Genomic DNA, 25,471 nt, shown 5'->3' with positions numbered 1-25,471 from the left:
TAGTGTTTCTTTCTCCTCACTTTTGGTAGCAAAATCCTCATTTTAAACATAAGAGGACCCATTATTTTAAAAAGCCGTTACGTGGCTCCGTACCCTTTCTGAGTAGAGCGTGAACAAGTCGTGAGAGACCTTTCCGAGCACAGGGACACGTTGCGGATGGAAATAGCTACATTTTCCATGTGTATGACCTTTGACCTGGTGACAAAAAGCGTACACCTATGGATGAGGACAGTGGGGGCGGGGGAATGGGGGAGGTAAGGGCAGAGGGTGGGGTGGGAACCGGGTGGAGGGGAGCTATGGGGGGAAAAAGAGGAACAACTGTAATAATCTGAATAAATATTTAATTAAAAAAAACACCCAGAAACGATAACTCTTCCTTAATACAATAATAACTTTAAAAGGAAAAGATTTTTCATAATTAGCTCAATAAATGCAGACAAAACATTTAATAAAATTCAACAGAAACACATGATTTAAAGCTTCAGTAAATTAAGAATGGAAGGGAACTTCCATACCCTGATAAGGAGTATTTAAAAAATCTTACAAAAAGTGAGAGAATAATGAACAGACTTTAGAATGGGCAAATGGAAGATGAGATAGGAAAGAAGCACATGGATATAGGTGAGTGATCGTTAAGGTCCTAATTTTTATCTGATTCTATTACTAAGACCAACTGAACAAACAAGCATGCATGGGCCAGTGATAGACTAAACCAGGGGGTCTCAACGTGTGGTTCCTGCCGCATCAGCGTCTCCTCAACCTTGTAAATGCCAACACTCCAGCCCCACCGTGACCAACTGAATCAGCAACTTTGGGGGTGGGACCCAGCAACGCGTTTTAAGGAGCCCTCCAGGTGGTCCTGGTGCGTGATAAAGGTTGAGCACCACTATCATATACCACAAATTCTAACCCAAGTCTGTACATCTATCATCCAATTAACAAAACAGAAAGCCCAACTGGTAGATGCTGTGTAGTTGGCTGATGGGGCTGACCATCAGACTTTCTCATTCAGTTATGTTTTAAACTAGATGAGAGAGGAGTTGTGCATGACTCCCTTTCTTCATGATGCCCTGGTAACAAATCTTAAAGGGAGAAAATAGGTATTCTAACCCAAGTCTGTACATCTATCATCCAATTAACAAAACAGAAAGCCCAACTGGTAGATGCTGTGTAGTTGGCTGATGGGGCTGACCATCAGACTTTCTCATTCAGTTATGTTTTAAACTAGATGAGAGAGGAGTTGTGCATGACTCCCTTTCTTCATGATGCCCTGGTAACAAATCTTAAAGGGAGAAAATGGAGCATATTATCCTATTAAAACCTTAATTCTTAACACTAGACCTTAATGTAGTGTCAAATTTATGTAACTTCTTTTAGAGCGTAACATGGCTTCTGTAAATGGAAAGAACAACCTCGAAGAGGTTTTCCTACAAGTAATTTAAAATGAGGGGGGAAACGCTCAGCATAGCACAGACAACCTCCAGAGAGAGAAGTCTAGAGAGGGGGTGGAATGAAGGGCTGTGTGTTGAGAACTACTGGACTTTGCAGCCCAAGACAAAGTACAATGTTTGCAGGGTAGTATTTTCTGCAAAAGTCACCCTAGAAGCGTCTTGTTTCCCAGATGAGGCTTATACCTTATGAACCTCTGCCAACTCGTGCTCCAGCTTTGCCGCCCTCTTTAGAAAGCCAGCTTTGGTGGTTGTGACTTTAGGTTTTGGAGCTTTGATTCGGGGCTGTGTCACAAAATCTGGGAGACAGGACTCAAGTTCAACTAATCCTATCGGAAGGAAGCACATCTTTTTAGTATCTGGTGCTTAAAGTTAGCATTTTGAAAGCATATTGTTAATTTTATCAGTTGCTTGCCAAGTGGTCTCATTGAGAATCATTGATAAGGTGTATCTCATATAACTGAATCACCCCCAAAGTGTAAAGCAAATTTCTGTATAAATTCATGTTCTCAGTGACTTATACTAAAAATGAGAAATGCATTCTAAAGCGAAAACATTGCCCTGAAAAAATAAACTCCACAATAATAACCAACAGAAAATTAATGATCATATGATACATGTCACCATTCTAAAGTGGATGTATACCAATTTATCATATTCTGCTCTGGAGATGATCAGCCAGAGCTACACATTCAATATTATGACCATCAACTCATGATCTTGGCCACGTGATGCTTCAACTTGTCAACTGAAATTTAAGTAATTTAAATAAAGGCCTCTCTTGAATGGTATAACAGAAATAATTCTCTCCATGAATTTAACCCCTGGTTTTCCATCCCCTTGCCTACTTGTTTTCTGGCATTTCTTTTTAAAAGACTGATTTCATTATATATTTCTTTGCTTTATAAACCTGATATAAAATCTTTTTCTATTTCATTTTTGCATAACTTTGATGATTAGTAACATTCAATGTGTTTTAATGTTTAGTAGTTAATTGACTTTACTCCTTGATAAACGGTTGTATAGTGTATCTATTTATGTGGGTCTTAGTAGTTTTTATTAGTTTGTATCAACTCCTATTATTAATAATATTAAATATATTAATTACTTTTTCTTGCAAGTATTTTTATTTGTTGTTTAGCTTTTGATCTAAGTTATGTTTTATATATTTAACTTATATTTCTTTTTTCCACCACTACTGAACTATGCAATCTTTTATTTGTTTAGCTAATCTGACAGTGGTGTATTTTGCTGCCAATTGAGAATCACAATAGATAATCTTAATCACTAGTATAAAATATTTAAAGTACTGCTCATATCAAGGCATAGGAAGACTCTCCTCCTCAGGAGGTATATATATATATACATAAATTATGTATTTAATTTATACTGAACTTGTAATTATGTAAATTGTTTACCTTCATAGGTGTTGAGATAGTGATTTTTTACTACAACGTCCTCATCATTGTCTGGGAAACGGCCAAGGCGAGACAGAGGTCCATAGACCTGTGATGCATAATCAGAATAGTCCTTGATGATATTTCTTCTCTCGAATTTCTCTTCTACATTCTTTCTCTTTCCCATAAGTTTTCTGATTGCTAAAACAAAACATACCTCCATGACTATCTCCAAAATATTGTTCTGAATGCTCCAAATGCAGAATAGTAAACCAGTTCTAGTTTTATTCTTAGGGAAGCTACTGAACTGAATGAATTTCATGATGGCCACTCGCTGCAGTGAGAAAGTCACCCTAAAAACAGAAGTCTGTCATTTGTGACCCAGGCAGAAGTGATAGAGCTGAATCTGTTAGTGTCCAAATTAGAACTCATCAAAAAATCTCTCTTTTTGTTTGTTCGTTTGTTTGTTAATCCTCACCCAAGGATATTTTTTCCATTGATTTTTAGAGAAAGTGCAAGGGAGGTAGAGGTGGAGAGAGGGGGGAGAGAGAGAGAGAGGGAGAGAGAGAGAGAAACATTGATGTGAGACAGACACAGTGTTTGGTTGGCTCCTGCAACCAGGGCTGGGGAATGGGGGCTGAGGATCGAATCTGCAACCCAGATACGTGCCCTTGATCGGGAATCAAACCTGAGGCTCTTGGGTGCATGGACTCATGCTCCAACCACTGGGAAACAACAGCCAGGGCTCTTTTATAAAAGCATTCCAAGCTCTGAGCCAAGAAGAAATAGTCAATAAACATTTGTTAAATAAATGAAAGAAATTCAAAGTAACTGAAAAAGACATGCTCAGTGGAGACTAAGGTAATTAATTATTCTTTCCTAGGAAAATAATTAAAAAGAGAAGACTATAGATTTTTCAACAATCTCTGTCCATCTTGACTAACCCCAGAATAAATTAAAATATGTCAAATTCTGGAAAAAATGTATGTTGACAATATCTAAATGCAGCTAGTGAAGTTAAAACCTATTTTCTCACATCAAGAAAAAATTAAAAGTTAAACTCACTAAAAATAATTTTTAAAGAATTAATTTTTGTAATTGCTTTACTTTTGCTAGAAAATGACAATTTTGAATGATTTTTTAAATGTGATTATATTGTTATTTGTATATAAATTCCTAACTGGCATATATAATTGATAATATTTTTATAAGTAAACCAATTACTTAATATAGCTATAAAGTTAAGTTTCATGGTAATTAATTTAAATTTTACTTTAAAATTTTTATTTAGTCATTCTTAATCTTCCATTGACTCCTCTTTTTATGTATAAAGTACAGATATACTTGTAGTACATAAACAGATATACAGTATACCTGTGTATTAAAATTTCATGGGAGGGGGTGAATAGGAAAAAAGATGTCTGAATGTCTATTTTAGGAAATGATGATGAATAAAAGGTTGAGAAACAGGACTCTGTCCAGGGAACATCTACACACACACACACACACACCATCAATAGCTTAACTACTTGTCAGACCATCATTACTTGATTTTCTTAGCAAGGAATTTTCCTCCACTCTTCTACTTTTGAGAAATAACTCATCTCCCATCTGCTACTTATTTAATAACTCTAGGACCAAACCAGAATGATGTCATAGTTAAATCAGGTTTGATCAGAGATCCAAAGCAAAGCCAACGTTTCCATTCTCTTCATTGTTCATACTACACCATTACCTGATACATGTGTACGACGAATTTTTGCCAATTTTGCCTCCTTTGCTTCCTGCAGGTTAGACCATTGGGCATTCAAGTGCTTCATAGTCATTTCATTGCTATTCTTGAGACGTTTCCTCAGCAGCTCTTTTAGAATTTCCAGGCGAATCTCCTGCAGTCTTCAAGCACATGACAACACAAAGAAGCATACGGTACCGCAAACAGGTGTTCTACCAGAAAGGGAGCACCTGCCATCAATAGGGTCTCCTCTTTAGACTGGTATCATAGTCACATATTTTAAAAAGACCACCTTAGCAAAAGTGTGACAAATGGTGGTCTGGGGGTGACAGCTCAATGGTGAGTATATAATGGGAATATATATATGGGTGCAGTTCTGAAGGACAAAGAAGTGTGCCAGATGGATGGGGCAAAATCAGGGTTCTCTAGGCAGATGGGCCTAAGTGAACAAGAAGTTCTGTGGACCACATGTTCAGAATTATTGACTTGGAACTTGGTTCCAGCACATAATAAGCACTCTATAAGTGAGCCATGCTCTTGAGCATTAAATATGAGTTACAGTATACAACGTGCTGGAACAGCAGTTCTCAAACTTGAACATGCATCCGATAATCTGGAGGGCTTGCTCTGGCACAGACTGCTGCTCCCCACCCTGATTCAGTGTGTGGGGGATGGAGCTGAGAATCTGTATTTGAACAAGTTTCCAGATCATGCTGCTGCTGCTGGTCTGTGGACCACATGTTCAGAATTATTGACTTGGAACTTGGTTCCAGCACATAATAAGCACTCTATAAGTGAGCCATGCATGCTCTATGAAATCGTCATTATCATCATCATCATCATCATCGCTTATATTGCTGTCCACCTGATGGCTTCTTACTCATCCTTCAACACCCAGCTCAGGGGCTACCTCCTCTTCGTAGTTTCCCCCAATCTTCACCCACCTCAGACAGAACTGATGGTTCTCTCACCTGGCTCCCGCTGGCACTGTGTATAGAGAGGAGCACATCACCTAATGGGCCCTGCTGGAGAGTTGTTGGTCTGAAGGTCTTTTGCTCCATCCTTGACCACCGCCCCTCCCCACTCCAGTGGACCATGAGGAACGCTGCCAGGGCATAGCAATTTCCTATTATTCCTGTTTCCCCAGCTCACAGCACAGAGCCTAGCACATAGGAAAGGTGCAAAACATGTTTATTAAAATTACCCTAAGTTTAACGAAAGTACTCTCTTTCTTGGGTGATGTCTTCATTCTAGCCAGATATATTTTTAATATTTTTAATGTTCTTCTGACAAGAATATAGCTCTCCAGCCCAGCTGGTGTGGCAAAAATGGTTGAGCGTCGACCTATGAACAAAAAGTCATGATTCGATTCACAGTAAGGGCACATATCCAGGTAGGGTGCATGCAGGAAGCAGCCAACCAATGATTCTCTCTCATCATTGATGTTTCTATCTTTCTCTCCTTCTCCCTTCCTCTCTGAAAGCAATAAAAACATATATTTTTTAAAATAATATAGCTCTCCAAATTGCAGCAATAAATTTACATTTCTGCATACAGAATTGGGTATTTACTACCTATTTTGCTCCAAATACTATTTTCTATTAAATTGCAAGTTTTTAACAAAACATCACATTGTCCTGCTTCAGGGTGAATCAGAAGGTAAAAAAAGATAAACATATTTTGAATTCAGAACCACACTAAGTTACACACACACACACACACACACACACACACACACACACACACACCATCAATAGCTTAACTACTTGTCAGAACATCATTACTTGATTTTCTTAGCAAGGAAGTTTCCTCCACTCTTCTACTTTTGAGAAATAACTCATCTCCCATCTGCTACTTATTTAATAACTCTAGGACCAAACCAGAATTATGTCATAGTTAAATCAGGTTTGATCAGAGATCCAAAGCAAAGCCAACGTTTCCATTCTCTTCATTGTTCATACTACACCATTACCTGATACATGTGTACGACGAATTTTTGCCAATTTTGCCTCCTTTGCTTCCTGCAGGTTAGACCATTGGGCATTCAAGTGCTTCATAGTCATTTCATTGCTATTCTTGAGACGTTTCCTCAGCAGCTCTTTTAGAATTTCCAGGCGAATCTCCTGCAGTCTTCAAGCACATGACAACACAAAGAAGCATACGGTACCGCAAACAGGTGTTCTACCAGAAAGGGAGCACCTGCCATCAATAGGGTCTCCTCTTTAGACTGGTATCATAGTCACATATTTTAAAAAGACCACCTTAGCAAAAGTGTGACAAATGGTGGTCTGGGGGTGACAGCTCAATGGTGAGTATATAATGGGAATATATATATGGGTGCAGTTCTGAAGGACAAAGAAGTGTGCCAGATGGATGGGGCAAAATCAGGGTTCTCTAGGCAGATGGGCCTAAGTGAACAAGAAGTTCATGCACAGTTCCAGGTCGACTGGCTGCTGGAGGGCTACGTGACGAGAGTGAAGAGAAAACGAGGGTGTGGGATGCTATCCTAAGCAGTTAATGTGCAAATGCCAGTGTCTGCACCTCCAGGTACTTCGTGAACCTTTGTTACCTTTACCTTGTTCTCCTGGAGTTACCTTGCTCATGTGCATACAGCCAGATACAAATGACTTTAAAATCCTTACCTCCAGCCCAGATCTTTCTGAGCCAGAATTTCTGTCAAATCTCTAGCTATTCCCTGACAACTTCAAAAACCCACTCATTTTGTTCCCCCAGAAATCTACCCATTCTCTTACATCATTTTCCCTCCTCCAGGGATTCCACCTCTAAAACGAGTCTTGCCTCCATTCCCTAGCTCGCATTCGTGTCATCTCTCCTAACTCCGACTCTTGTTGCCAGTTCAGTCTTTCCCCGTTCAATCCTTGTTTCACAGAGCTAGCAAGACTTTCCTTCCTATAATAGAGATTTAAACATTTTACTCCTGCTTCAAAATTCATACAGTAATTTATCCAGTCATTCATTTGCCAAGTACTTATTAAGTGCTCACCATGTGCCAGGCAAACAACGATGAGCCAGACAAAGCACCTTCTCAGAAGAAGCACTTTCTAGAAAAGCCAGCATTTACCACACAAGGAGATAGACGCCAGGCGCGAAGAATGAAGAGATTTCCGTGGGAGAAGAGACATAGCACCACGTCTAGCTATTCCCGGTTGGTGGGGGGAGGGGGGAGGAGTGGGCGGTGGGCAAGGCTTCCTTAGAGGACTTCCTTAACTCTGCGAGGACAGGCAAGGACTGAGATCTGCCACACTGACAAGGGAAAGGTGAAGCCTCCGCAGAGGGAGCTAAAGGTCTGACTCAGAAGGACTCAAGACAGAGCTAACGTGTCATAGATGGGGCTTCTCACAGTGAATATGGAGGTGAGGGTGGGGAAGCAGGGACAAGTGAATATGGAGGGAGATTTTTAAAAGTAAGCCACACACCAATAGTCACCTTTCGTCTAGAGTTAGAAATCCTAGGTTCAAGTCTCAACTTCATCACTTGCCTCAATGTCTCCAGTCACAAAATGGACAAAATAATGGTATCTATCCCATTAGGATGTTGTGAGCATTAAATATGAGTTACAGTATACAACGTGCTGGAACAGCAGTTCTCAAACTTGAACATGCATCCGATAATCTGGAGGGCTTGCTCTGGCACAGACTGCTGCTCCCCACCCTGATTCAGTGTGTGGGGGATGGAGCTGAGAATCTGTATTTGAACAAGTTTCCAGATCATGCTGCTGCTGCTGGTCTGTGGACCACATGTTCAGAATTATTGACTTGGAACTTGGTTCCAGCACATAATAAGCACTCTATAAGTGAGCCATGCTCTATGAAATCGTCATCATCATCATCATCATCATCATCACTGATATTGCTGTCCACCTGATGGCTTCTTACTCATCCTTCAACACCCAGCTCAGGGGCTACCTCCTCTTCGTAGTTTCCCCCAATCTTCACCCACCTCAGACAGAACTGATGGTTCTCTCACCTGGCTCCCGCTGGCACTGTGTATAGAGAGGAGCACATCACCTAATGGGCCCTGCTGGAGAGTTGTTGGTCTGAAGGTCTTTTGCTCCATCCTTGACCACCGCCCCTCCCCACTCCAGTGGACCATGAGGAACGCTGCCAGGGCATAGCAATTTCCTATTATTCCTGTTTCCCCAGCTCACAGCACAGAGCCTAGCACATAGGAAAGGTGCAAAACATGTTTATTAAAATTACCCTAAGTTTAACGAAAGTACTCTCTTTCTTGGGTGATGTCTTCATTCTAGCCAGATATATTTTTAATATTTTTAATGTTCTTCTGACAAGAATATAGCTCTCCAGCCCAGCTGGTGTGGCAAAAATGGTTGAGCGTCGACCTATGAACAAAAAGTCATGATTCGATTCACAGTAAGGGCACATATCCAGGTAGGGTGCATGCAGGAAGCAGCCAACCAATGATTCTCTCTCATCATTGATGTTTCTATCTTTCTCTCCTTCTCCCTTCCTCTCTGAAAGCAATAAAAACATATATTTTTTAAAATAATATAGCTCTCCAAATTGCAGCAATAAATTTACATTTCTGCATACAGAATTGGGTATTTACTACCTATTTTGCTCCAAATACTATTTTCTATTAAATTGCAAGTTTTTAACAAAACATCACATTGTCCTGCTTCAGGGTGAATCAGAAGGTAAAAAAAAGATAAACATATTTTGAATTCAGAACCACACTAAGTTTCAGAGTCTCTTGGTCCCTAACTCTCTTATATGTGAGCATGCTGTCAGGGGCTTTGGTAGCATTGCTACAAGTAATAAAGTACCTCATTACAGCCTGAAAAAAGAACAATCTTGGTGTAGGTTCCCTTTTTTTCTTACTTACTAAGGAGTTGTTATTCTACATATTCTAGGGACAACCTCATTAACTGAAAATATATCAGTTAAAATGATTGAAAACTTAACCATATTACCTCAGTATATTGTCACTTATGTGCTGTGAGCTCATCTCTCAATTGAAAAATTTCACAATTTGGCTTTTCCATAGAAAATGCCCCATTAGCTCTCTCTGGAACCCACGAAGTTCTGCCTGTGAATCCGGTACTAGTGGGATAAGAAACAGGATCGGCTAGGAGGCTATTTGATGGATATGAGGAGGGCCAAGACCTAGGGGAGTGGCACGGGAATGAACTGAAAGGGACAGTTTGAAAGACATTATGCAAAAATCAGTGGGGTTCTGTGATAGTCTAGATTAAAGACTAAAGAGAAAAGGGAAGAGGAGAAGCAGAGGTGCCTTGAGGAATTGCTCCGAGCTGGTTCCATGCTGCCTTGCACACACAGAGGCCACTGTACGTTTTTATATCAATGGAGAGAAAACTGTAGAGCTATTGTTCCTGGAAGAACCAGAAACCCAATTACCTGTCTATATAGGTTGAGGATTACTTTTAAACCTAATACATTTGGGAAAATGCTTTATAGGTAAAAAGTGTTAACATTACTTCCATCAGCGCAAGAGCCATCGTCTGGGGCAGTGGTTGGCAAACTACGGCTCGGCAAACCACGGCTTGCGAGCCACATGTGGCTCTTTGGCCCCTTGAGTGTGGCTCTTCCACAAAATACCAACTTCTGTGCATGGGCCACGAAGTTTCAATCGCACTGTACGTGCGCGCCCGCACGTGGTATTTTGTGGAAGAGCCACACTTAAGGGGCCAAAGAGCCGCATGTGGCTCACAAGCCGTGGTTTGCCGACCACGGGCCTGGGGGATCAAGAACCTACTTTTCAATCTCCTGCTCTCGGAAGGCCCACTCCTTCCTCTCCATCTCATTCATCATCTTCCTCCTCTTCTCAAAGTGGGTGGTGTCAGTCAGAGGCGGGAGAGTGGCTTCCCAGGCACGCTTCTCCCGGGCACGTTCTATCATCTCCACCTCAGCTTGTCCTGCCGGGAGACCTCGACCTGGAGGTGAAGCAAAAACACTTTAGAAACACATGGACAAATTCATGTACCTGCCAGTATTTCATTTACTCCCTTTTCAGCTCCTGTCCTCTCTACATTTAAGGTTACGTTGGGATGTAATATTAGGGAACACCCTCAACCTTCTGGCCCTTTAAATACAGTTCCTCATGTTGTGACCCAACCATAAAATTATTTTCGTTGCTACTTCATAACTGTAATGTTGCTACTGTTATGAATCGTAATGTAAATATCTGATATGCAGGATGGTCTTAGGCGACCCCTGTGAAAGGGTCGTTCGACCATCAAAGGGGTCGCGACCCACAGGTAGTTGACTGCTGCTCTAGATGTACCTCTCAGCTGTGCCCTGCACTGCTTCTTGTTAGTAAGTCAGCCAGAAGAAATTTTAGGTGCATATAAGATGCCGGAAAATATTTGAAAAATATTATGTGGCTACTGAACAATCACATCTTGATATGCCCGGTATTAGACAAATCTATTTTTTGAAATACAAAGAAATGTCAAAGTAATTTACAGAAAGTCACAATTTATATGTTTCTCCATAAATGCTTTGCACCTGTTTTTGTTTTTATTTTTTAAAGTATTTGCATTTTTTTATTGTCTGCAATTTTACATATGTCTCCTTTTCCCCCAATTGACACCCTCCCAGTCATTCCCAACCCGGGCAAGCCCCCCACACCCCAGTGTCTGTGTCCATTGGTTATGCTAATATGCATGCATACAAATCCTTTGGTTGCTCTCTAACCTCCCCCCCTCCCCTGCCATTTGTCTCTGGATCTATTCTTGTTCATCAAATTATGTTGATCATTATATCCCACATATGAGTGAGATCATGTGATATTTATCTTTCTCCAACTGGCTTATTTTTATTTTTTTAAGTATTTGCACTTTTTAAAAACATAATTTTAATGATTCAGAGAGGAAGGGAGAGGGAGAGAGAGAGACAGAAACTTCAATGGCAAGAGAGAAATATTGATTGGCTGCCTCCTGCACGCCCCCTACTGGGGATCGAGCCCGCAACCTGGACATGTGCCCTTGACCAGAATCAAACCCAGGACCCTTCAGTCTGAGGGACGATGGTCTATCCACTGAGCCAAACCGGCTAGGGCTGCACCTGTATTTATTAAGTGATTTCCTAGGTATTTTGTTATTTGTTGCTATTAAAAATATTATTTTTTCAATATTTCTAATTAGATATTGTTAACATATAGGAAGGCTACTGAGGTTTGTATGTTGATTTCATAATCAACTATCTTGTTGACCTCAAGTTCTTAATTCTAAAAATTTGTTACTTCATTTGATTTTTTTAAATGAGCACATCATCTGCAGATAAAGATAGTTTTGCTTCTTTGTAATACTCATATCTCACTTATTTTCTTTTCTCTTACTGCACTGACTCAGTATTTTTCAAGCAAGGTACTATTGCTGCCACATTGGATAATCATTTGTTGCACGGGACTGCCCCATACAGGACAGGATGTTAAGTATTATTACAGCCTCCCACCCAACTACATCCATGTGCTAAATGCCAGGAGCACTTTTTAATCATTATCACATATAAAAATGCCACCATATTTCCAAATGTCCCTGGGGGCAAGGGGTTATAACTCAATAAGCCCTGAGCTAGGATGTTCTCTGCATTGCTAAGTAACAGTGGTGATGAAGGGGTCACTGTCTTTTCTTCACATTAAGGTAAAGCTTCCAAAGTTTCACCTTTAGTATCATATTTATTGAAGGCTATGGTAGACACCTTTTATTATATTACTTTTTCTTCTGATTCCAGTTTATTTTGACTTTATATCATAAATGAGTGTTGAATATTATCACTTTTTTTACACCTATTGAAGCATTTTCCCAACATTTTCTGTTAAAATGATAAATTACATTGGTTTTCTGATATGTACTAAACTTGAATTTATGTGATTAACCAACTTGTTTATGACAAGTCATCTTTTAAAATACTGCAAGATTTGATTGATGGTATTTTATTTAGAATTTTTGCATTTTCTTCCTAAGTGAGACAGCACTGTAGTTTTCCTTTTTAGTATTATCCTTATTCAGTTTTTAAATTAAGGCTACACTAGCTTCATAAAATGAATAAATTAACTTTATCCTCTCTTTCTATTTGCTGGAAAATTTGCATAAAATAGAGCTTATTTATTCCTTAAAGGGGTGGTAAACATATCTGAAAAACTATTTAGGCCTAGTGCTCTTAAAAGAAATTTTTTACCAAGTCATTTTCTATAGTTATTCTATTCATGTTTGCTATTTCTTCTTGAAACCAACTTAGTAATTTATATTTTCTTTAAAAATTGTGTAATTTCAGCTCCTAGGGCACTTGAAACTAAAGAGAAAATGAACAAATGGGACTACATCAAAATAAAAAGCTTCTGCACAGCAAAAGAAACCATCAACAAAACAACAAGAAAACCCACTGCGTGGGAAAACATATTTGCCAACGTCATATCTGATAAGGGCCTAATCTCCAAAATTTATAGGGAACTCATACAACTTAACAAAAAGAAGATAAACAATCCAATCAAAAAATGGGCAAAGGACCTAAATAGACACCTTTCAAAAGAGGACATTCAGAAAGCCAAGAGACATATGAAAACATGCTCAAAGTCACTAATCATCCGAGAGATGCAAATCAAAACAACAATGAGGTACCATCTCACACCTGTCAGAATGGCTATCATCAACAAATCAACAAACGACAAGTGCTGGAGAGGATGTGGAGAAAAAGGAACACTTGTGCACTGCTGGTGGGAATGCAGACTGGTGCAGCCACTATGGAAGACAGTATGGAGTTTCCTCAAAAAACTAAAAATGGAACTCCCATTTGACCCTGTGATCCCACTTCTAGGAATATATCCCAAGAAACCAGAAACACCAATCAGAAAGGATATATGCACCCATATGTTCATAGCAGCACAATTCACCATAGCTAAGATCTGGAAACAGCCTAAGTGCCCATCAGTAGATGAATGGATTAGAAAACTGTGGTACATCTACACGATGGAATACTATGCTGCTGTAAAAAAGAAGGAACTCTTACCATTTGCAACAGCATGGATGGAACTGGAGAGCATTATGCTAAGTGAAATAAGCCAGTCAATGAAGGAAAAATACCACATGATCTCACTCATTCATGGATAATAAAGACCATTACAAACTTTTGAACAATAATAGATACAGAGGCAGAGCTGCCTCAAACTGATTGTCAAACTGCAGTGGGAAGGCCAGAGAGGGTTGGGGGGCAGAAGGGAGGGGAGTAAGAGATCAACCGAAGGACTTGTATGCATGCATATAAACATAACCAATGGACATAAGACACTGGGGGGGTAGGGGAAGCCGGGGTATTGTCAAGGGCGGGGAAAAAAAGGACACATATGTAATACCCTTTGTAAGTCAAGGGCATGTACCTTGGTTGCGGGCATATCCCCAGTGGGAGATGTGCAGGAGGCAGCTGATCGATGTTTCTCTCTCATCGATGTTTCTAACTCTCTGTCTCTCTCCCTTCCTCTCTGTAAAAAATCAATAAAATATTTTAAAAAAAATATAGGGCAAAAGATATGCATAGTACTTTCTTACAGTTCTTAAGTCATTTACTCTGTGGTTATGTCCCTTGCTGATCCTAATACACTTTTGTACCTCTGTCTTTTGTCTTGCTATTTCCCACAAGAAGTTTGGCTATATTATTAATCTTTATCCAAAAAATTACTTTATGGTCCTCATGACCACTTCTTTTGCCTTTTTTAAGATCTATAATATTAATTTCTGATTTAAGTTATATTTCACTTAACTTGTGAAGATTAAGTAAATTAAAAATGTAAAGCACTTGCAAATATTTTCTACCATCTGTGGCTTGCCTTTTCACTGTCTTAAATGTGGGGGCTTTTTGGTGAATAGAAGTTCTTAGTTCTAATGTGATCTAATTTATCATTTTCCCCTTTATTGTTAGCATTTCATCTTTGTCTTAAGTCAGATGACATTTATCTGTGAGTTAATTTCTGGACTCTATTGTGTAACAATGATATATTTGTCTATCTTTGCAACTATGCCACAGTTTTTAGTTACTAAAGCTTTATAGTAAGTCTTTATATCTGGTAGTGTATATTTGTTCTGTTTTCTCACATTTGCCTTGGCTACTTTTGACCCTTTCAGATTCCCATATTAATTTTAGAATCAGGTTATCAATTTACACACACACACACACACACACACACACACACACACACACACCTGTTGGTTTTTTTTTACTGAGACTGCATTGAAGTAGGAATCAGAATTAAAGTTCATTTTTTTGCACATAAATATGTAATTGTTTCACCACCATTTATTTGAAAAGACCGCCTTTTCTCCACTGAATCACAGTGGCATCTTTCTCAAATCAAATGACTACAAATATAGTGAGGGATCTGCCGGGTCAAAGGAGCCTAGAACCATTAATTACCTGCAATGCTACAGCCAAGTCTTCCACATTCCGTTTCTTAATATATAGTTAGATCCACATCAGTCTGGCCATGGCTTACCACACACAAACTCTTTTATGTGAAGCACATTAATCATCTTTCCTACCCAAATCGTCTAGTCCTTACTAATTTTTGATAGCTTAATCTGAAAGAGGCACATTAAAATCCACATGAGTAGGGAATTGTCTATTTCTTCTCATGATTTAACCAAGTTTTGCTTTACATTTTGAGCCCACATATGTTACCTATAAGTTCATGAAAGATATATCTATACTAATAATAGCCCAGGACGTGTGGTCGTCACACCCTCACGTCATCACAAGATGGCCATCAGAAGATGGCCGTCTGAAAGAGGCACATTAAAATCCACATGAGTAGGGAATTGTCTATTTCTTCTCATGATTTAACCAAGTTTTGCTTTACATTTTGAGCCCACATATGTTACCTATAAGTTCATGAAAGATATATCTATACTAATAATAGCCCAGGACGTGTGGTCGTCACACCCTCACGTCATCACAAGATGGCCATCACAAGATGGTCATCATAAGATGGCTGTGTGCACAGTGGAGGTGGGGCCCAGCCGCTCCACGCAGTGAGGCCTGGGGGTCCTGTGGCTCTGTGCAGCATGGAGGAGGCCGGTCCTGGCAGAGGAGGCGGGTCGCAGCAGGGGAGGGCAGTTGGGGGCGATCAGGCCAGCAGGGGAGGGCAGTCGGTGGCGATCAGGCTGGCAGGCAGAAGCAGTTAGGAATCAGGCAGGCAGGCAGGCAGGTGAGCGGTTAGGAGCAGCGGTCCTGGGTTGTGAGAGGGATGTCCGTGGATTGTGAGAGGGATGTCCGACTCCCGGTTCAGTCGGACACCCCCCGAGGGGTCCCAGATTGGAGAGGGTGCAGGCTGGGCTAAGGGACAACCCCCACCCCCAGCACGAATTTCATGCACCGGGCCTCTAGTCCTTTTATAACTATTACATGTACTTCATTTTTCCTTTTAATGTTTTCTGACTAACTTTGGTCTAATATTAACATTGCTACATGAACTTTCTTTGAGTTATCTATCAGTATATTTTTCACCTCTTTATTTTCAACATTTTAGTGCTACTTTATAGATAGCAGGCTGCTTTTGCTGGGTTTGTATTAGTCCAACCCACTAATATTTTTAATAAGCAAGTTTAAGTCACTTTTATGTATTTTGATTACCAAAATATTTGAACATTTTTCTGATATCTTATTATGTATTTTCTATTGACTATGTTTTTCCTTTGCTTTTCCCCTTTTCTGCTCTCTGTTATTTTCTCTCTTCCCCACTACCATTTGTGAAACAATATATTTGTCCTTTTTTTTAGACGTCACCCCTAAAGTTTTTAACTTAGAAATTTCCACTCATAGTTTTCTACTAAAGTCTAATGCTAATTAGTAGTCCTTTCAATGATTCCAGTTGGTTCTTTTAATGGCTTCCATTCTTGCTTTCATTGTTGCTATTTCCCCCTTCATCTCTTTGAGGATTTAAAAAATACTTCCTAAGTCCTTTTCAACTTGCTCCATTTGCTTACTTTGCTCAATCAGTTATTCTTCCATTTTATTTATTTTGGGTGGATCACTCCTGGTGTCTGTGTTCCTTTAAATGCTTTGTAATTCCTGGGTTTAGGTCATCAGCAGATTTCTCTCATGAGCACCCTGAACAGTGGCACACTTCAACCGCGGTGCGCCCAGGAGTGGGGCTCTGCCCTAGGGAACCATTTCTGAGCCCCTGCCTAGATCTCTTGCTTTGGAGGACCTGGCTCTTGTCCTACTCAGCTCAATGCTAAGCCCATAGCACACTGAGAGGTCAAGTCCAAGCCTCAGGCTCAGTTCTGGCTGAAGTCTTAGATAGGCAGACACTGGACTTCAGATCCACCTCTAGGCAGGAGAAAATTTTCTGCCTCCTCTGTTTAGGAAGGTAACTATCCCCATGGCCCAGGAGGAGTCAGCCTCTCTGGTTCTCAGTTTCCTAGCTGCAATCAAATGAGTTTGAAAGCTAATGTATAGCAATTCCTAAAGGCCCTTTCTCCTATTAATTTTTATAGTTCCACATGATATAGGCTTAGGCTAGATTTTATTACACTTTAATAGTGAATTTCTGGGCCTGAAAGGTATTAGCATTTCAGAGATATCAAAAGAAATCATCCAAATCATCCAATAAGGTATGTAAGAGAGCTTTGATAAATTCCGAGGTATTTTGGAAAAGTAAGAAAACATTATAACATGTTGAAATATACATTCAGTAGTATACATTCAAATTATATGTAAAGAAGGAAAATAGATTGCTCAGTGAAAAAGAGTTGACTCACCAGGAGAAACAGTGAGTAGTCAGCAAAGCAACCACAAAATTAAACCGACTGACTTATTTCTTCATCCACCAATGGATAGATGCTTAGATTGCCTTGGCTATTATAAATAATGTTGCAGTGAACATAATGGGACATATATATTTACAGATAAGTGTTTTCATATTTTTCAGGTAAAACCCAAAAGAGAAATTGCTGGATCACACGGTATTTCTATTCTTAATTTTTTTTTAAATATATTTTATTGATTTTCCACAGAGAGGAAGGGAGAGGGACAGAGAGCCAGAAACATTGATGAGAGAGAAACACCGATCAGCTGCCTCCTGCACACCTCCCACTGGAGATGTGCCCGCAACCAAGGCACACGCCCCTGACCGGAATCGAACCCGGGACCCTTCAGTCCGCAGGCTGACGCTCTATCCACTGAGCCAAACCAGTTAGGGCTTTCACATTATTTTCCTGTGCTAACTTATATTCTCATCAACAATGTACAATGGGAGAGTGGGACCACCCAGCTTGCAGCTTCGTGGAACCATAAAAGACACACCCAGGGGGCAGACTCAGTGAGCACCAAAGCCCCATCGAAGCAAGTCTAGCCCCAGAGGGGTGTCTCCAGCACAGAAGTTCTCCCACCGCAGACACAGCTGATTCTCACAGCCAATTGGCCTGGAGGTCAATTCCTCCCAGTGACACCTAAAACAATCAAGGCATAACTACAACAAGACTGTGCACAAAGCCCACAAGGGGGTGCACCAAGAGTGTCCACCTCAGGTAACTGGGGAGGCTGAGCCACTGGGCCCTGTAGGACACCTAGCACACAAAACCACTCTACCAACACAGGGAAGCAGACAAAATGCGAAGACAAAGAAACAGGTCACAAATGACAGAAATGGAGGACAGCAAACGACTGGATATAGAGTTCAAAACCACGGTTCTAAGATTTTTCAAGAATTTTATGGAAACCGCCGATAAATGTATTGAGATCCTTAAGAAATCTAGTGAGACCCTCGATGTTGTGATAAAGGACCAACTAGAAATTAAGCATACACTGACTGAAATAAAGAATATTATACAGACTCCCAACAGCAGACCAGAGGATCGCAAGAATCAAGTCAAAGATTTGAAATACGAAGAAGCAAAAAACACCCAACCGGAAAAGCAAAATGAAAAAAGAATCCAAAAATACGAAGATAGTGTAAGGAGCCTCTGGGACAACTTCAAGCGTACCAACATCAGAATTATAGGGGTACCAGAAGAAGAGAGAGGGCAAGATATTGAAAACCTATTTGAAGAAATAATGACAGAAAACTTCCCCTACCTGGTGAAAGAAATAGACTTCCAAGTCCAGGAAGCGCAGAGAACCCCAAACAAAAGGAATCCAAAGAGGACCACACCAAGACACATCATAATTAAAATGCCAAGAGCAAAAGACAAAGAGAGAATCTTAAAAGCAGCAAGAGAAAAAAAGTCAGTTACCTATAAGGGAGTACCCATACGACTGTCAGCTGATTTCTCAACAGAAACTTTGCAGGCCAGAAGGGAGTGGCAAGAAATATTCAAAGTGATGAATAGCAAGAACCTACAACCAAGATTACTTTATCCAGCAAAGCTATCATTCAGAATTGAAGGTCAGATAAAGAGCTTCACAGATAAGGAAAAGCTAAAGGAGTTCATCACCACCAAACCAGTATTATATGAAATGCTGAAAGGTATCCTTTAAGAAGAGGAAGAAGAAGAAAAAGGTAAAGATACAAATTATGAACAACAAATACACATCTATCAACAAGTGAATCTAAAAATCAAGTGAATAAATAATCTGATGAACTGGTGATTGTAATAGAATCAGGGACATAGAAAGGGAATGGACTGACTATTCTTGGGTGCGGGGAGAAAGGGGTGTGGGGGTGAGTGAAGAGATTAGACAACAATCGTGCACCTATGGATGAGGACAGTGGGTGGGGAGTGAGGGCAGAGGGTGGGGTTGGAACTGGGTAGAGGGGAGTTATGGTGGGAAAAAAGAGTAACTAATGTAATAACCTGAACAATAAAGATTTAATAAAAAGAAAAAGAAAAAAAAACAATGTACAATGGTTCCCTTTTCATATGTGGAATATAAAACAAAGAGTAACTAACAAAACAAACAAAAACAAACTCATAGGGGGTGAAGGGTGAGAGGGCAAAGCAAGTAAAGGGGGTTAAATAAATGGCAATGGAAGGAAACTAGACTTCTGTAATTAGACACAGATGTAGAATTATAATCTTGTACACCTGAAAATTATATAATGATAGTAACCAATGTTACCCCAATACATTTAACTTAAAAAAATAAAGAGCATTGATTGGGGAATAAATTTAGCCGATATATAACATCAGCTTCAAGGATAAAGTACAATAAGCCTGCTTACAGTGAAAAGGGTACAGCTCTCTTTGAACAAAAGTACTATCACACAAAGGTCCTTGCTGGGTGGTTCAATTGATTGGTGGTTCGATTTGGTGTTCAATTGTCCCGTACACCAAAAGGTTGCAGGTTCAATTCTCAGTCAGGATGGCGCATATGGGAGAAAACTCACTGATGTTTCTCTCTCACATCAATGTTTCTCTCTCTCTCCTGCTCCTCTCTAAACAAACAAACAAACAAACAAACGAATAAAAATATCCTCAGGTGAGAATTAAATTTTTGTAAAGTATTAGAAAAAGAATGAGTGTATAAAGTAGCTCTACTGAGCAAGACACTTTAAACCACAGTTGCTTCTATGTGCTCTGAATTTCCAGGAACTCAATAGCCAGCAAGGTTATCAGGACTATCATCTTCAAATATGCAAGAGAATTACCAACTCACCCCAAGTCAGAGTAGCCAGGGTCAAGAGCTCAGGGATTGAATCCTGACATACTATATATTCTGGAGAATACGGATCTGTTTGAACTTCGGAATCACGATAATCCGTCTGAATGCCCACAGTATACTTTGAAGGGGTGGGTGGGCGCTTAGACGAAGCAGGAGGAAAAGTATATTTCTCTTGTCTAAAAGGGAAAATTATTTAAAAAAAATTAAAACCCGATACAATTGCTTAGAATACTATACACTCAAGTAGAAATAAATCCTTTTCCCCTTAACATTGACAGGCCCAAAGTTACAAATTCAGTTTAACCAGGATTATGCCAAATAATCTTGAGAGAACTGACTTTTTTTGCACCTCTTCCAAGAAACTGAAGGGGTAGAAAAACCTAGATCTACCCACAAAATGCCTATCTGTTTATCATTGGGCAGGGCTGTTGTATATAGAGCTGTAAAAGGTAGATTCTAGGAAGTCATACAATCACTTCTGAACCTACTCAGAATTGCTATTTCTCTGGTTTCCTTCTTCTCTGCATTTAGTTACACACCCAATTTTAGCTTTTCCTATTCAGAAATACAAATACAGGAGCAGAAAAAAGAGAATAAAAACTCATCCCTTGCACAAAAATTAATTACAGATCATTTAATGTATTTAATTTAAAAATAAGACTAGTAAAGTTCTAATGGAAAATATAAGTGAATATATCATCTGAAAAGCCAAAAACTATAAAAGGAAATGATCAAAAGAATTAAATTTAAGTTGAAACTTCTAAACCTCAAAACATCATAAACAAATTTAAAATGTGAATGACACGCTTGGAAATAGGTTTTGCAACATATGATTAAAAAAATAAGCAGCCTTCTGTATAAAAAGCTCTTGTAAATCAATAAGACAAATATCCACAGAAAAATGGGCAAATTCACAAAACAAGAGTAAAACTTCTAAAAAACCTATGAAAAGATAATGAACATAACTAGTAATCAAAAAAAGTAAGTTAAAACAGCAAGATGCTATTTTATTATATCACACTAGAGGCCCAATGCACAAAATTCATGCAAGGGCCTTGGCCCCAGCCTCCTCCCAACACTGCCACGGCCCCCGCCCACTGCGGCTTTGTCCAGAAGGAAGGATGTCCAGTCTAATTAGCATATTATGCTTTTATTGTTATAGGTAAAGATTTTAAAAATTGAAAGTACCTAGCATTGATGAAGTTGTGAAAAAGACAGGAATTCCCATAAACTGTTGCTGGAAATACAGATAGCTACAACCCAATTAGCAGGAAATTTATATATCTCAAACCCTTAAAGTACCCTTCTGCCCCAGCAATTGTTCTCCTAGGAATTTATTCTAGGAAATAACTGGACAAGTGTACAAAGATATAAGCAAACATGTTCATAAAGTATCATTTATAAGAGTAAAAAATTACAAACTTAAATGATCACCATCAATAGAAGAATTGTTTAAAATAATATGGTATACCCATAATAGAATTTATGCTGCAATTAAAAGTAACAATGTAATCTAATCTGTATGGACATACAAAAATGTCTAAGATTTAATATAAAGTAGAAAAAGAGGACACTATTAAGCAGTATCATAATATAGTACATTTTTATGTTTTTAAAAACTGTTTTGTGCATAGAAAATGCCTAGATGGTATACAATAAGATAATAACAGCAATTATTTCTGAATAGTAGGATTATAGAGAAAATTTTTTCATGTTTATAGTTTTCTGAATTTTGAAACTTATTTTAACATAGACATGTACTAGTTTGAAAATAAGAAAACTATATATGTATGTATGTATGTATGTATATATCTACTTCTATTTAAATGAAAACACTTTAAAGTTGGTAGAAGAATTGATTAAATTACATAAACAAATAATCAAATATGGCAAAATAAGAGAGAGATTTCCATTTTGAAAAAGAAAGGCAATGGGAAGTGCTTGTATGTGAGCACAGCATCGACAGTTTAACTCAAAGAAAAATGCACCTCAAGCCGTTAGAAAGAAGCACCTGTTTGGAGGTTGGACCTGTAAAAGATCAGTACTTTAAATTATTTTTAATGTTGAATTGTAAAAATGATTTCATTTTTTTCAGCAGTTGCTATGAATTTCTAACATGTTAGATAACATAGTATTCCTAGTTTCTTATGCTTTCAGCAGAAATTATTCTACTGTAATTTCTACTTCAGGAAATAACTTCAAATCTGCTTTATGTCATTCCAAATATGAATAATATGAATATTATTATATTATAATGCCATTAGCTTGAATCAAGAGAATTCTTGTCTTCCAAATTAAATAGTTACATATTTGAACCATCTGATTGAATGTGCTGAGATTATGATAAAACCTAATGAATCCTTCTGACTAAGGTTTCTGATCACTTGGTATGTTTCCAGGTGGGTCGGAGGAGAGGATACAAAGGAGGAATGCTAATTTCCCAGAAGTCTATGGTAACTTAATATAGTTTCTTTCCTAACTAACTTGTTATTTTTCCAACCTAGTCCCTTTTTCCATTTCAGTTGGTTTAGGGAGAACAAAATCTGAATAAGAAAGAGCAATGAATGATCTCTTTCCCACCTATTCCCAACCTCAATCAGGACCCCAAACCAGAGAGACCCCACATCTGCTCCCTCTTTGGCTTGAGCCCTGCTTTGTCCTGAATCCCATCCTCAGACACACTCAGCCTGGCTCTGGTGTCCTTACCGCTGCTCTATTCCCTCAATCCAGGCCCTGCCTCCTTCACTACCGTCCAGGCGCCAGGAGCATGCACAGTCGGCCACACCATAGCCTTCTAGATTTTCCCTTCCACCCCAACAAAACTACACACAAAGAGGGACCTCACAAAGCTACCAAATCCTGATCTGTTAGTCTGTGCTCTACTGAATGTTTCTATTTTTTAAAGACAATATTTTTAGAGCTGTTTTGGGTTCACAGCAAAATTGAGAAGAAGGTACAGAGATTTCCCATATACAGTACACTCTGCGTAGGGGCACATGCATAGCCTGCCCCATTATCAACATCACTCACCAGAGTGGTACATTTGTTACAAGTGATGAACCTACATTGACATAGCATAGTCACCCCAAGTCCATAGTTTACATTAGGGCTCACTGTTGGTGTCGTACATTCTATGGGTTTGGACAAATTCTTACATATATATGTATCCATGTATAACAACATGTGTCCACCACTACAGTATCATACAAAGTATTTTCCTTACCCTAAAAATCCTCTGTGCTCTCCCTATTAATTCCTCCCCAACCCCAAACCCTGGCAACAAATTTTTGTTTTTATTAATCTCCATAGTTGTACATTTTCCAGAATGTCATATAGTTGGAATCATACAGTATAGAGCCTTTTCAATTGTTTTCTTTCTCTTAGTAGTAATTTTATTTTCTTCTGCCAGGGTTCATGTCCCAGCATCAAGAAGCGTTCAGGAATCTGAAAAAGGGGCTGCGCGTAGATGACATAGGAATCCAGAGACTAATAAAGAGTCCAGAGACGAGATATAATTTTGAAAGGCATTGGGGGTCAGAGGACCTTCAGCTAAAGGAACTGAAGACTCCCTCCTTGTCTAGGACCCTTGCTTTTATTAACACAATTTGTCCTAAGGCAAGGTGGAGATAATACACTTCAAAGGGTAAGGTTTCAAAGGGTACAGAAGCATTGTCAGTTTGGGGAATAGCCTACGGCTGTTCAGGTGATTGGCCAGGAGGAGGCAATAACATGTAGATTAAGATGCCCTTTAACTGTCTGGCAGCCACAATCAGTTTCCTATTCAGGTTTGGGGAAATGCCTTTAGCCATTCCCAACAGGTGACTACATGTGTGACTCAACCCTGTTGAGTCCCCAAGTCTCATCAACCTTTTGATGAAACTCTTGAAATTATGACATGCTGGAATTGGTCTACGGCATCCTTCTATGTCATTTCATGGCTTGACAACTCATTTTTTTTAGTGCTGAATAATATTCCATTGTCTTGATGTACTTCAATTTATCCATTCACCTGCTGAAGAACATTTTGGTTGCTTCCAAGCTTTGGCAATTATGGATAAAGCTGCAGTAAACATCTGGATGCAGGTTTTTTGTGGACATAAGTTTTCAACTCCTTTGTGTAAATACCAAGGAGCACAATTGCTGGATCGTATGGTAAAAGTATGTTTATTTTTGTAAAAAAATGCCAAACTATCTCCAAAGTGACTGTAGCATTTTGTATTCCCACCAGCAATGAATGAGAGTTCCTGTTGCTCCACATTTGATGTAGCCAGTGTTCTAGATTTTGTCCATTCTGATAGGAGTGTAGTGGTACCTCATTGTTTGAATTTGCATTTCCCTGATGACATATGATGGAGACCATCTTTTCAGATGCTTATTTTCCATCTGTTAATCTTCTTTGGTGAGGTGTCTGTTAAGGTCTTTTGCCATTTTTAAAATCAGGTTGTTTTATTATTGTTGAGTTTTAGGAGGGTGTTTGTGTTTTTTTGCATGTTTTGGATAATAGTCCTTTATTAAATACTAGAGGCCCGGTTGACATTCGTTGCACTGTGGAAGGGGGGGGGCATTCCTTCAGCTCGGCCTGCTCCCTCTCACATCCAGGACCCCCCTCAGTGGCGGGGAGTGGGCCTAAGCAGGCAGGCGGACATCCCCCAAGGGGTCCTTAGTGCTACCATGGGGGACCTCTCCCACCTCCACCACTGTGTTCGCCAGCTGTAAGCCTGACTTCTGGCTGAGTTGCGCTCCCCCTGTGGGAGCGCACTGACCACCAGGGGGCAGCTTCTGCATTGAGCATCTGCCCCCTGGTAGTCAGTGCTTGTCACAATGACTGGTCATTCCACCTTTCAGTCAATTTGCATATTATGGTTTTATTATATAGGATGCCTTTTGCAAATATTTTCTCCTATTCTGTAACTTGTCTTATCCTAATGACATTGTCTATAATAGATCAGAAGTTTTAAATTTTAATGAAGTCCAGATTATCCATCACTTATTTAATGGATCATGCTTTTGGTGTTGTGTCAAAAAAGTCATTGACATACCCAAGGTTATCTAGTTTTTCCCTTATGTTACCTTCTAAGAGTTTTATAGTTTTTCATTCTACATTGAAGTCTGTGATTCATTTTGAGTTAAATTTTGTGGCTCAATGAACGCGGGGACACCAGTTCGGGTCAGTCTGTGCCAGCCGAGCACGCACACCAGCAACCATGTCTAAGGGACCTGCAGTTGGCATTGATCTTGGCACCACCTACTCTTGTGTGGGTGTATTCCAGCATGGAAAAGTGGAAATAATTGCCAACGATC

At 39.4% G+C, this 25,471-nt stretch overlaps 1 protein-coding gene across 1 annotated transcript in view; it reads right to left on the bottom strand.

Moving 5' to 3' along the window:
- MAATS1 (MYCBP-associated, testis expressed 1) overlaps positions 1–25,471 on the bottom strand; it is a 71,512-nt gene that overhangs the window by 26,529 nt on the left and 19,512 nt on the right. Inside the window, exons 7-11 of the mRNA XM_005875342.2 lie at positions 20,165–20,346; positions 10,332–10,509; positions 6,550–6,707; positions 2,867–3,046; positions 1,635–1,777 (exon numbers count right to left, since the gene is read on the bottom strand). Coding sequence (XP_005875404.1) covers positions 1,635–1,777; positions 2,867–3,046; positions 6,550–6,707; positions 10,332–10,509; positions 20,165–20,346 — 841 coding nt within the window. The remainder of the gene's footprint in view (positions 1–1,634; positions 1,778–2,866; positions 3,047–6,549; positions 6,708–10,331; positions 10,510–20,164; positions 20,347–25,471) is intronic.

This window comes from Myotis brandtii, unplaced genomic scaffold, assembly GCF_000412655.1.
Source record: "Myotis brandtii unplaced genomic scaffold, ASM41265v1 scaffold46, whole genome shotgun sequence".
Classification (NCBI taxonomy): domain Eukaryota; kingdom Metazoa; phylum Chordata; class Mammalia; order Chiroptera; family Vespertilionidae; genus Myotis; species Myotis brandtii.
The sequence above is the reverse complement of the archived record's forward strand: the minus strand, read 5'-3'. Positions and strand labels throughout refer to the sequence as shown.